Source organism: Apodemus sylvaticus, chromosome 20, assembly GCF_947179515.1.
Source record: "Apodemus sylvaticus chromosome 20, mApoSyl1.1, whole genome shotgun sequence".
NCBI classification, from domain to species: Eukaryota; Metazoa; Chordata; class Mammalia; order Rodentia; family Muridae; genus Apodemus; species Apodemus sylvaticus.
In genome coordinates this window covers 42,345,803-42,359,637 of record NC_067491.1, presented here as the reverse complement: position 1 = coordinate 42,359,637, position 13,835 = coordinate 42,345,803, and the positions used below count along the sequence as shown (strand labels likewise).

At 41.5% G+C, this 13,835-nt stretch overlaps 1 protein-coding gene across 3 annotated transcripts in view; it reads right to left on the bottom strand.

Moving 5' to 3' along the window:
• Cfap54 (cilia and flagella associated protein 54) overlaps positions 1 to 13,835 on the bottom strand; it is a 301,539-nt gene that overhangs the window by 95,058 nt on the left and 192,646 nt on the right. For all 3 annotated transcript variants that reach the window (XM_052165291.1, XM_052165292.1, XM_052165294.1), the window contains 6 exons: positions 11,115 to 11,217; positions 9,765 to 9,912; positions 8,919 to 9,076; positions 8,589 to 8,765; positions 8,331 to 8,457; positions 3,406 to 3,561 (listed from right to left, as the gene is read on the bottom strand). In XM_052165291.1, coding sequence (XP_052021251.1) covers positions 3,406 to 3,561; positions 8,331 to 8,457; positions 8,589 to 8,765; positions 8,919 to 9,076; positions 9,765 to 9,912; positions 11,115 to 11,217 — 869 coding nt within the window. The remainder of the gene's footprint in view (positions 1 to 3,405; positions 3,562 to 8,330; positions 8,458 to 8,588; positions 8,766 to 8,918; positions 9,077 to 9,764; positions 9,913 to 11,114; positions 11,218 to 13,835) is intronic.

The window sequence follows — 13,835 nt, the reverse complement described above, 5'->3', positions numbered from 1 at the left end:
AAGAGAATAAACTTAATGAAAGCTGGGCAGTGGTGGCATATGCCTTTATTTCCAGCACTCGGGAGGCAGAGGCAGGAAGATCACTGAGTCCAGGGTCACCCTGGCCTACAGAACAAGATTCAGGACAGTGAGGGCTACACAGAGAAACCCTGTTTCAAAACAACATAAATAAATAAATATAGACATAAATACACAAATAAAATCAACCTAATGAAAAACAAGTTATTTAAAAAGCCAGCAAATGCTTGCAAATACTTAGAGACCATGTCAGTGCCCGTTCCTCGGGTATCTCCCAAGAATCATGGGGGGCACCATCCTTCAAGTTCAGGAACTAAGACAGCTCCCCTGTAGCAGACATGCCAGGGAAGTGAAATCTACAGTCACCATGAGTAAAAACCAAAGTTTTCGTGCAACAGGAAGAAAAGGGGCCAAGGGGAAGGGTTCCCATTCCGGCATTCTCACTTAACAGCTGCTGGCATCTTATAAGATGTTAACGCTCACATCACATGCCTAGCTCAGTAAGTAACAGCAATCGTTACCCCCACGGTTTTCTTGTAGCTACAATAGCCATGGTAAAAAATCATATGAATGCACTGTCTGTAAGCTCTAAAGGCATCTATTCTACAATTATTAAATTGTTATCTCATAGAAAGTAACCCAAGAGTGGAGCAGCTGGGACGGAAGTCTTCCCGCTGCCATTTGCACCAGGGAGCCAGGAGACTCCACAGCCTTCTGTGCATAGCCCATCAGGAGAGAGAGATCTCCCAGCAGTGCTTTCACTTCTGAGCTCAGAAGAGTAAGGACACAGGCTTACAGGCCCACAGGAGGAACAAACTCCAGCCAGAGACAACGATACCAAGTAGCACCAGAGATAGCCAGATGGTGAAAGGCAAGCACAAGAACCCTATCAACAGAAACCAAGGCCACATGGCAACATCAGGACCCAGTTCTCCCACCAAAGCAAGTCCTGGATACCCCCAACACACAATATATCGCTTTTATTGGAAAAGCAATAGTTGGACTTAAATTCGTATCTCATGATGCTGATAGAGGGCTTCAAGAAAGACTTAAATAAACTCCCTTAAAGAAATACTGGAGAACATTGGTCTACAGGTAAACGCTCTTAAAGAGGAAACACAAAAATCCCTTAAAGAAATACAGGAGATCATGAGTCAACAGGCAGAAGCTCTTAAAGAAGAAACACAAAAATCCCTTAAAGAATTACAGGAAAACACAATCAAGTGAAGGAACTGAACAAAACCATCCAGGATCTAAAAATGGAAGTAGAAACAATAAAGAAATCACAAAGGGAGACATCTCTGGAGAGAGAAAACCTTGGAAAGAATTCAGGAGTCATAGATGCAAGCATCAACAACAGAATACAAGAGATAGAAGAAAGAACCTCAGGTGCTGAAGATACCATAGACAACATTGACTCAACAGTCAAAGAAAATGCAAAATGCATAAAGCTGGTAACTCAAAACATCCAGGAACTCCAGGACACAATGAGAAGACCAAACCTAAGGATTATAGGTATAGACGAGAGTGAGGATTTACAACTAAAAGACCCAGTAAATATCTTCAACAAAATTATAGAAGAAAACTTCCCTAACCTAGAGAAAGAGATGCCAATGAACATACAAGAAGCCTTCAGAACTCCAAATAGACGGGACCAGAACAGAAAGTCCTCCCGGTACATAATAATCAAAACACCAAATTGACTAAACAAAGAAAGAATATTAAAAGCAGTAAGGGAAAATAGGCAAGTAACTTATAAAGGCACACCTAACAGAATCACCAGACTTCTCACCAGAAATGATGAAAGCTAGAAGATCCTGGGCAGACCTCATACAAACCCTAAGAGAACACAAATGCTAGCCCAGGCTACTATACCCAGCAAAACTCTCAATCATCATAGATGGAGAAACCAAGATAGTCCATGATAAAACCAAATTTACACAATATCTGTCCACAAATCCAGCCCTACAAAGGAAAATTGATGGAAAATGCCAACACAAGGAGGAAAACTACACCCTAGAAAAAGCAAGAAAGTAATCTTCTTCCAACAAACCCGAAAGAAGATACCCACACAAACATAAAAATAACATCAAAAATAACAGGAAGCAACAATCACTATTCCTTAATATCTCTTAACAACAATGGACTCAACTCCCCAATAAAAAAACAGACTAACAAAATATTTCTCATGTAAATCTTCAATTTTATCAGAAAATGTTTGTAATTCCCCTTTTAATTAATTTAGTAATGTTTTTTATGTCTACCATTTTATCTGCATTATTTTTCATGATAATCTTCAATTTTAATATGTCTTTCTATATACTTCCTCTATTTTATCAGAAATGTTTTCAATGTAAATCTTTGATTTTTATCACAAATGGTTCTAATTCCACCTTCAATTAATATAGAAAGAGTTTTTATATCTATCATTTTATATGTAAAATTTTCCATGAAATAGTCAGTTTTAACATGCCTGTCTCTATATATTTCTTGAATTTTACCAGAAATATTTTCCATGTAAATCTTCAATTTTATCTGAAAATGTTTATAATTCCACCTTCAACCAACTTAGAATTATCTTTATGCCTATCATTTTATGTTTAATTTCCATTATAATCTTTAATTTTAACTTTTTTATATATATTTCTTCAAATTTTATCAGAAATATTTTCCATGTAAATCGTCAAGTTTATCAGAAAATGTTTATAATTCCACTTTTAATCAGCTTAGGAATACTTTTATGCCTTCCATTATTGTATCTATATAAAATTTTCCATAATAATCTTCAATTCTAATATATTTTTCCACATTTTTCTACAATCTTATCAGAAACATTTTTACGTAAATCTTCAATTCTATCATAAAATGTTTCTGTTCCATATTTCATTTAATTTAGCAATGTTTTACATGTCTATCAGTTTACTCTTTAATTTTCCATGAAAATTGTCAATTTTAACATGTTTATCTGAAATATTTTCCATGTAAATCTTTAATTTTATCATAAAGTGTTTTTACTTCCCTTTTCAATAAAAGAAAAATTAAATAAAAAAAAGAAAGTAACCCAACTGTTTAACTAGGTAGTAGCAAAATAATGGAAAACACTAAAGGTATTATTATCACTTTACAATAAATCATTCTTTATTGTTGTAATTGACAATTACAATGTTTTATTATTATTTAACAAGTACACATTTTTAAAGATTTTTTAAAATTTTTTAATATTTTCTTTTATATGTACAGATGGTTTTTGTCTACATGTAGATCTATATATCATGCAGAGCTGTACATGCAGAGCTTTTTGTAATGTCTATGGTTTTCACAGTTGATTATTAATAACCGCACACGTCTATAGGCTTTATCCTAGTTCTGCTGCCAGGTACAACTCACCTTTCTGAAACAGAATTTCAGCCTCCACTTCATATTCCTCTGTTGCAGTTGCCTTACAGACCTTCAAAGCCATGTCAAAGATGTGAAGAACAGGCAGCCACTTACCAATGTCCTTCTTCTTGCTGCCGGAATATACCTGCTTGGCCATGCTGTGTCCTAAAGCAAAGCAGTAGGGCAGAGGCAAAACAATGAAGTCTTCAGCGATGGGAGCAAGCCACTAAGTCAATGGACGTCTCTTCACAATTCCTAGTAGCCGTGAATGTTTTAAAGTGCCAATGTGCCAGTGAACTACAACAGTAACTTGATCTTTGATAAGTCTCCCACCTGCTATATTATTTTTAAAATCAACAATCGTCTCTAAGTCTCTCCAGTCCTCAGCTTTTCATGGTGCTTATGAAACAACTCCCATGCTCTTAAGATGATGTTAGCAGAGAAACATCTGGAAGTAGTATATTGTTCACTATTAATAGCTGTGTATATATTAATAGACAATACTTTTCTTTCTATGAAATGCACTGGTTACTCATTATGTAATATTCTGTCTTTATCACAAGGCTCTTTATAGACAAGAGCTACATACCATTCTCCTTAGGAGCTCTCATATTTAATGACTGCATGGAGGGATTATTGAATAGAAGAAACTTTTTTTTTTCCTTTTGGTCTTTCGAGACAGGGTTTCTCTACTTGTGCTGCCCTTGAACTCACTCTGTACACCAGGCTAGCCTCACACTCAGAGATCAGCCTGCCTTTGTCTCCCAAGTGCTGGGATTAAAGGCATGAGCTACCACTGCTTGGTTATGAAACATTGTTCTATATAACATCAAATACTAACATCAAAAAATATTTTTACATGCTTGAGTACTAGATTCAAAGGAGAAAAGAATAATAAGAGCTAAGACTTATTAAATGTTTCCCTACATACCAAGTACCATCTCATGAAGTCCACATGAATTTTCCCTGTGGTTCACAACATGGAGTGGGCAACATTTGACAGAAGACAGGGTGATAGCTCAAAGCTGTGAGTAACTTGCCACGGTCACATTATTTGAACCGAAAGCACCCTGGACTCAAGGTTAACAACCTAAACTACAACATAGCATCCTAAGAGTGATATCATGGGACTGTTGATTAACAAAGAATAGAAACAGCAAGACAAGTAGTTAAAACACATGCTAGTCACAAGAAAAGAAACTGTAGCAGACTAGGATATCCAGTCCAGATCTTGAAAAGTTCCCAGAAGCCTAGCTAGACAGTATGGTTGTCTAGGTCAGTAGGTGACAATCTCATTGACCTCTGTTTCTTAGATACATATGTATACACACACACACACACACACACACACACACACATAAATATACATATATCCTATCAGAGGCTATCACAAAGGATCAAAAAGAGTAAGCAGCAAAATTCCTGTGATGTAATCTATGCTGTGAGGAGAAACTGTTGAGAAAGCTAGTTGCAGATGCTTTCCTGCTTCATAATATTGAAATGTTCCCTTTCCCAGTAAACACCAACTCTGGAAAAAAAATACTGTTGTGAAACTGACATTGTTTTGACAGAAAGGAGCTTGTGGTTTTGTTTTTCAAGGCTGTATTTAATATAATATAGCAGGATGCAAGCTGTTCAGCCTCAAATGCGTCTCCAAAGAAGCAACAGGATTGTCAGTGACTGGTGACAGAGCTTCAAGATTGGGAAGTCAGAAAAGCCGAGAGTAGATTTGATTTTTATACAATCTGTACTCTGAGCTCATGCAGAACTCAAATAAGAAGCAGACTGTGGGGCTAAATATGTGTGTGTATGGGGGCTGGGGGATGGCTTGAGTGTGGTCATCCACTGAGCTGCAAGGAGAAGCCAGCTAGCTGCTTTAATCCATCCATAAGGAGGCTTACAAGATACAGTAATCTATGGAATGAATTCGTGTGCCAGTAGTAAGTACTGAGAATGGATCAAAGGAAAAGAGAGATAAGGGGGAGACTGTGGGGAGATGGCACCCCGAGTACACACTTGCCGGCCTCACTTTGCCAGTCTAGTCCTACTACTGATTCTCTTGGCTAAGCAGCTACTGGAAGAGGAGAAAAAAAGTGCTCAAAAGATAAAAAAAAAAATGACAACAGAGAGAGCTATCACCGGGCTTCTGCTCTCTTAGCGAACAGGACCCCGAGAAACAGAGTCAGGGAGGCTTATGTCAAAGATCAGAGATGGAACCCTAAGGAGAACCTAAATGCTCTCTAGGGAACTCTCTACAAGTTCCAGAGAAGGCTGGCTGCCTCCTGGACTTCCCAAGAGGGATCAGACAATGAACTGAGTCCTTTGCCTGAACTCAAAAATGGCGGCTGGTCTTTGTTGTTTCCCTTGGAACCTCACTGGGGAATTGAGACTCTTACAAGTTGGTACAACCACACAGGCAGTGCCTGCTCTTCTGACCATTGTGGGAAGACTGTCACAGCTAGACCTGAAGGCCAATAAGGAGAAAAAGAAGAACAGCCCAGGAAAGAGTCAGGAAAGAGGAGTATCAACTGTGGCTTCTAGAAGAGCTAGCATGGGTAAAATTACATAGACTGAGGGTAGGGTTACAGAATAGCATATCTGTAGCATTCATGTATGCATGAATGTATGTATACATATATACATATGAGCCTACATAGAAAAGCAAGTTATCAGCTAAGTTTGAGATGGTTGTCAATGCCAAAAGGTTAATTATTAAGAAGATAAATTCAATTATGCATATGTCATAAATTATAAAAATAAAATGACCACCAAAAGATGATAAAGTGTACAAACAAATATCAATACTCACAGTGTGTACTGTGGTCCCAGCAGCGAAGGAGGCATTTTTCTCATTTAATCTTCTATGAGGGGAGTGCTGAGACAATTTCCTGGATGTTTGTGCTGGCTCCCATTTGAATGTTAAAAATCTCCTCCCCAACAGTAATGGTATATATAGAGAGAAGTCAAGCTTTGCCTGGAGATGATGAAAACTGACCCCTTGTGACTGGGCTGGGTGTGCTATATAATAGCCTGCAAGAGCCAGTTTGCTCCTTCTATCACATAAGGACAACTTGAAGGGGCCAGGTGTGATAAGGATTCACCCTCGAAGAATGTTAAGTCTTGTCTTTGAACTTTGACTCTCCAGAAATGAGAGCAATAGATTTCTACTATGAACTACCTAGTCTAGGGTAACTTAGGACAAGTGGGCTACAACGGCCTTGGTTCTAAAAGGACAGAACTACAAAGAAGCTATGTGACACTCTTGAGATTTTTCACATGGGTATCTAGCCCCCAAGGGAGAATACAGGAAGTGGGTGGACAATAACTAAGAAGAAATCTTCCCCAGATAGAAAGAAACTTGCCTGCAGATGCCAAGGGCTCAACTGATTTCTGCATAGAAATGTTTATGGGTTAGCGAATTTCCTGAACTACAGAGCTGACAGAAGAGATCTAAATAGTTTGGGGAAGGAAAGACAGGTCTTCTGCAGAAGAAAATAAAAGACCAACACTACAGTTCTCACTGGAAACGTTCAGTGTGAGGATAATGGAATGGCACCCACCAATCCCCAGAGGAATGACTGGAGGCTGCTTGTCGTCCACTCTGTTTACTCTTCCCTGCCCGGTGCTCAGGTGCACCAGCGGCACCCAGGTACCCAGCGAGGAGACAGGGAACCACAGCATTTGTCCCAGGTCCCAGACCCTGCTTTCCCCTCTGCTCTGAAGCAGTGACCAGGTGCTCCAAAGGGAAACACCAGCTCTAGACTCTGCCATCTTCTCTCTGAGCCTATAAATTGGTAGCACCCAATCACTGCTGGTGAAGGGGCTGAACACGGTACCACAGTATCAGAGGGGTACAAGGTGCTTACGGGTAGGGGATTGTTTTCTTTTGTATATCTGTCTGTATTGTTTTTACAAGTAAAGATTTTAACATATTAATATACTGAGAGTCAAAAGAGAAGGGTGATCTCGATAGTCAGAGGGTTGATTCTATAGGAGGGAAGGGAGGAATCTCTGAAGCCAGAACCCTGGGAAGCAGACACCACCTGAGAGTCAGAGCAAGGCCAAGAGGCTGGGTGTTAAGGAGTGAGACGTCTTCCTGACACTGGAGTAAGGCACAGGACAGCCAGATTAGTACCCAGGGTGACAAGAAAGGCTTCCAGAAGGGCGTAGCCTGCAGAGAGCAGTACATTTATGCACCTGTTTTCCACAGCCTAAAACCACCACAGCCCCTGCCATTCGAAGTGTTCTTAGCCGAAAATCCATCACTTACCATGCATCATGGTAAAACATGGAAACTATGCCTTCAAGACACTGTCTTTCATAAAAATACAAAGAGTCTGACAGTCCCCGCATTTAGATGACATAGACGCAGTGCTTAAAATGCTACAAACAAGATGTTGGAGCTTTTGGGGGTGGGGGAGCCTGCCGTTACTGTCAACACATTAAGACAATGTTTCTTCCATGGGCATTGCTTTTAGAGATACAGATGCATCACGGCATCAGTGATACCCAGCAGACACAATACTGTTCTACATCCCTCTCTGAAATCTTTCTCGATTTGACATAAATGTAAAAAAGAAAACAAACCACAGTTGTGATTTAGAGAAAAAAAACCTGGTGTATTATTTAGTAATGAACTCATACCTTGTGTTTCTATGTTTTCTCAATAAACTGTGAAAATAATCTTGTTACAGATGATTGAACAACTGGATAAATAAAACGCAATAGTCCAAAGCCAACAGTTTCACATATTATACCTGCTGTAATTAAGCTCATAAAATGAAGCTTATCCTTATACCACAAAGTCTAGCACATGGTAAGTACCAAAAACCTATTTGAGCGTGTGGAGTCTGGGCTCCTATCATATTGACCCTTTAAGTTACGATAGTAACTCCCAGTTACTCTAGGAAGGTTAGATGTTTAAATGTTCTTACCAATTCTCAGTTTTATTTTGGCCAGTAACATGACATGAGGAAGATACATATTCTTCAGTGGCTGTAATGGGCTTGCATAGTCAGCATCTGAGAGGGGGAATTCAATTGTCTCTCCAAAAGTTAACATCTGGGGAAGAAATCCTGTAGTCAGTATGGACAGGGAGGGAAAAGGGAGGAGGGAGGGAGGGAAGGAGGGAGGGAGGGAAAAATGGCAGAAAAGTACGTTCCCAAGTCTGTGGCCATCAGACACATTCCCACCTGTGCAATCAGAATTCTGTGAGCTTGATTCAAGAAAATTAATTTGTTCTCTTTTGAAGATGCTTTCTTGAATTTCTCAGCTTTCGTTAAGTCGTCCATCAGAATGAGGCTTTTTGCCAGGGTTAACCAGGATCTGGGAGAAAGGAACTCACTCCCTTCCAGCAAACTGATAATTTCCTATGGAGAGAAAAGGACTCTGCGTTTCTGGGTTCACTAATGAGCTATGGCCGTGGTGCCGGGCACCCATTCAGTGGGGCTGAGTATCCCCTCCTTTGCACTCAGCACGGATTTTCCCTAAGCACAGTACGAACGCTACCCTATGTCCCTTACCTGGAGCTTTCTGATGATGTCTGCTTTAAAATGCTTTTCCTGAAGGCCCAGGATCACGGCCTGCATTAGGAACTCAGCCAGGACCTCAGTGTCATCAGCACTCTTTGCCTCCGTGCAGACTTCGTCGATAAGGCTCAGACAGTCTGTCAGCTCACTCTCTAATGCAGACAAGGCATGATCGGGATGCATGAGGAAGCTAGAAAGGACTTGCGTGTAATGTCCCCAATGACCAAAGAGTAAGAGGACATGTAAAGGGAAACGAATGGATTCCCTGAAGCCCAGAGTTGAGGCTGGGAAGTGTTATAATTTGGCTCAACGTAGTTTAGCCCAAATGGCTGGAAAAGTCATGTTGTTGCAGGAGATGACTGGATTTGGGAGGTGGACAGACACATGGAAATGGAGACAACTGGACATCTACCAGGCACTGTGGGAGCTTCACACGGGCCAAGCTGGTATCTAAGACTCTAACTTCTGTCCCTTTCTGTCTGACAGTGATCCCAAGAATGGGAAAGGTGTCTTCATCTTCCAGAGAGAAAGAGGAAATGCAGAGGCATGGGAGACTGAGTGGGAGATTAGCAATAGACACCTTCCCAAGACCTAGGCAAATGTATTATACTCTCTCTCTCTCTCTCTCTCAAATTAAATCAGTAAGATATGAGCCACTTGCTGTGGTACGGAGGACTGTGTGGAGGATCTTTTTATTTTTTTTTTTAAACAACCTGTGCTTTACATTCTAGAAAGAGAGCAAGCTGGAAACTTGTGAGCGTTATCACTGACACACCCCTATAAAACGCTGGCTGTCCCTTGTGTCAAATGGACCGTACCAAAACACATGAATTAAAGTACCTTTCATGAGTCCAATCCCACGAATCTGTGCAATGAACGCAGTTACCAGCATCAAGCGGCACCTCAGCCAAAGGTGAATATTGAAGTATTCCCGGGAGTTCAGGGAAATGGGGTCCAAAAACTCACTGTCGTCTTTACTTTCTGAGGTCTAAACAAGGTTAAAAGATGAGGTTATCTTCCCATTGGACAACGTCAATATTCTAGCTTCAGGCTAAGCATGAGCTGAGAGAATAGCATTTCATGGGATCACATTTTAAATTAGGACGTTATTGCTGAACATTCTGTAAACCACGAGATGTATGTAAAAGAAATGAGTGAAGCCTGCTGCTATTCCAAAATCCCCTGTTAATCTTTTGCATCACATTTTGGCCCATCTTTTCTCTCTCTGTTTCTACTCAAAAGCAGCTTTGCATGGAACTAGAGAGATGGTTCCGAGGATAAGAGCGCCTGCTGCTCCGGCAAGTAACCTGGGCTTGGTTCCCAGCACCTATGTGGCAACTCACAATCACCTTTAACTCCATCTCCATGGAATCCAGTGGCATCATCTACCTCCTGCTTGCTACTGTACACACAGTGCACAGAGACACAAAGAAAACACTCTAAGAGATGAAGTAAAAATTCTAACTAATAAAAAGTTTTATAGCATTGAATATTCATTGTGCTTTTTTGATTATAGCAGCAGCAGTTTCCATGTCATCAAAAATCTCTTAAACATCCCTTTAAGGAATGAAAGATGAGAAATACAGTGCTGGGTATCTGTTTTGGACAACTGGTTTGCTGGGTATGGGGTGGGTGATTTCACTAGAAATGTCTAAGATCCTAAGCAAGGCTCTGTGTAACAGATATTTTTATATGGACTCGTAAGTGATTTGATGCTGTTAAGTTATGTGGCCTTACTAGGTCCAGTGATGGCTTGTGGCGAGCTTTGGGGCAGACAGTAAAGCCTCTGTGTGGGGAAGGCTAAGGGTGAGGAATCCCATCTGGGAAAGACTGTGAGTGTCCTGCTTGCCCTGGCCAGGCACTTGAACGGATCTTGGGAAATCTTTCTGTTAGTGAGGCCATATTGAGACTCACCGCAGTGACACATCCGCACTTGTCTTTTGGAGATGGCTAGATCCACCCTCAACTGATCACAAATGAGATCACAACACTTTTGACAAGATCTTAAGGGCTTTCCTCTGTAAAGAGGAAATGGGATTCCAATGCAGACACTTTGACCCTGGTTTTGCTGTTACCTCGACTTTCCCATTTTGTGTCATCCACGTAGCTGATCAGTTGCCTACCGTGCCCTTCACTGTGGTGACGTGTGTGGTGTGATATGTCTTATAAGGATGTTAAAGTCATACATACAGAAGTTTCTGGAGAGGTGGGGCTGCATGGTTCTTCAGGCTGTTTCTTTTGAAACACCTTTGAGTCCTGGAGAAGTTTCAGCGTGGAATACATTATAGCAGTGCTGAAATGGAGGGAGGAGTTTGTTACCAGGCACAGAATCTGCGTGCTATTTCACAACTCTCTACTTCCTATGAAAATGTCCACACCCCCAGCCACCCTCAAAGGGTAACCAGGTGTCTCCTTTCTCTGTCTCAGGATCTTGGAGCACTGTGGTCCTCTCCTCTCCTCACTACGACACTTAATCACAGCACAGAATTCTAAACCCACAAGTATAGTCACAAAGGCATGATGATGATGATGATAAACAACTATAAAGTCCCTTTCAATAAAAAGAAATGGATCGAAAAATATAGCGAATGTTTCCATCATTTAAAACAGATCAAAGGCAAAATTTCCACTTCTGCCTCCTAGAGCCAAACTTATTCCACTCCAAGTCCTCAGGCCTGACCATGGCTCTCTGGCTCTTCAATGCACACTGTTCAATCTATCAAGAATGTCAGTTTAACCCACAACGTGTGACCACTATTCGAGAGCCCATCTCTCCATCCCACTCATCTCTGTCCCGGCCATTGCTACCTCCAGGATGGAAGACCAAGGAAGGTTCACCTCCTGCTCTTGCCCTCACTCAAGATGTCACTGGGGTGGCTTTTACCAGAAACTTCCCTGGACTCTGGTCAGCATACTTCCTTCTTGGGGTTGGGATTACCAAGATTTCTGGTCTAGCTTTTGCCCTTGGGTTCTCTGAATGTGTGCTACACAGGCTCCATTTCCAGACTGTATTTTAAGAGCATTTTTGTTGTTTGGCAAATATGTTGCCTTGTAGATGGACAGTGCTTTTGGCACTAACCGTGGAGCCAGAACATTTCCCCTTCTTCCCATAATTTAGATCTTAGGGAACAGATGACTGGTGCTCACCTCCTGTCAGATGCCACACTGTGTCACTTTTCTAAATTAAGTCCCTTACTGCACCACACACACATGCTATGAGTTCAAGATGGCTGCTATTACTGACTCAAAGTATGGAGTAGGAAATGGACACCTGGAAACATTAAGTTTTCCAAAGTCTGTCTGTCTGTCTGTCTGTCTGTCTGTCTCTCTCTCTCTCTCCATCCCCTCCCACTCCCTCTCCCTTTCCAGCCCCTCCTTCTTTCCTTATCTTTCCTTCCATCCCCCTCCCTCTTCCCCTTTCTCTTTTCTTCTCTCCCCTTGTCCATCCCTCTTCTCCCTCACTTTCCCTGCCCCTCCCCCTTCCCTCCTCCTCCCTCTTTGTTTCTTTCTTTCCCTCCCTCTCTCTCCCTCCTCCTCCCCCTCTCCATCCTCCCTCCTCCTCCCTCCATCTTTCCTTCACTTCCCCTCTCCCTCCTGCTCTCCCTCCCCTTATCCTTCCCTCTCCCTCCATCTTTCTGTCCTTCCTTCCCTCCCTCTCCCTCTCCCTCCATCTTTCCCACCTTTTTCCTTCCTCCCTCCTCTCCCTCCCTCCCTCCCCATCCCCCTTTTCCTTTCTCTTTCCTCCGTCCTCTCTCTCTCCAGCTCCTCGTTCTAACCAGTTTGGTAGCATTGGGTCCTACTGTGCTGTTATACTCATTACTGTCAGTGTCACTGCCGAAGGCACTTGTCATCAACATCAAAGGTTCTCTTGGTCCTGCCCAAGGTTTTCCTCTTGCATCCTACCTAGCATATTAGTCTCACACACCTGATGTTTTCTCTTTACCTTTGGTCATCTTATTTATAAAAATGGTGGGCCTCTTTTTGCTATGTGGGTTGTACTCTAGTCTTGTATTTGTGGCTTTGAGTGACAAACTTCAGTTCTTCTAAGAAAGCCATCAGACATTCCCACTCTCAGTGATTTTACATTTGTGTCAAAATGTATTTGATGATGATGATGATGATGATGATGACGATGATGGTGATCTATGTGGGGACTCACATGTGCCACGGCATGCCTGTGAGTTTAGAGGCCAGCTTTGGGGAGTCAGTTCTCTCCTTCTGCCTTTATGTGGGTTCTGGGATTACACTTAAATGCCAAGCCTGCACAGCAAGTATCTTTATTGGCTAGATCATCTCACCAGCCCAATAATATGCGAGATTCTTCTATAATTTTATAACTGCTGACTCTTCTTTCCCTTTTATATTGTTTTGTGTCTTTGTGACAGTATAATTTTTTATACTCTATATTAATTTGGAAAATGCATATTCTGGCTTAGATTTTAAAAGCAGTGACTTTAAGTGATTTCATAAACATCTTTATTAATCCATTTTTAAAGACACAACTTCTCTATTTGTCACGGGGGAACAACAAAGAGAGATGTGGAGGGTGGAGGACTTTCTATTTAATTGTGCCTTTTTTTTCCATACCTGCTCAGCCACTGTATCTTATGTAACATCCCTAGCTCATTACGAACTGCTGCCTTCATGACCCTTCTGATTTTCCAACACTTGCATTCAGTTATACCCAGTTTATTATTGGTAATGAGGTAAGCCGACTACTAGCTATTTTAGTAGACTAACTCCCCCACCCCCACCCCAGGTTTACAACAACTCTCTCTCATTAGCTACATTATTTCTTCAGACTCATCCTTGGTGCAGCTGGTAGTTTGGTCAATGAACTCTTTCTGAGTCAAGCTATTTTGGGGGAAGGACACTCAGCTCTTCTTCCTCTTCCTCTGCTGGTCCCTGTTG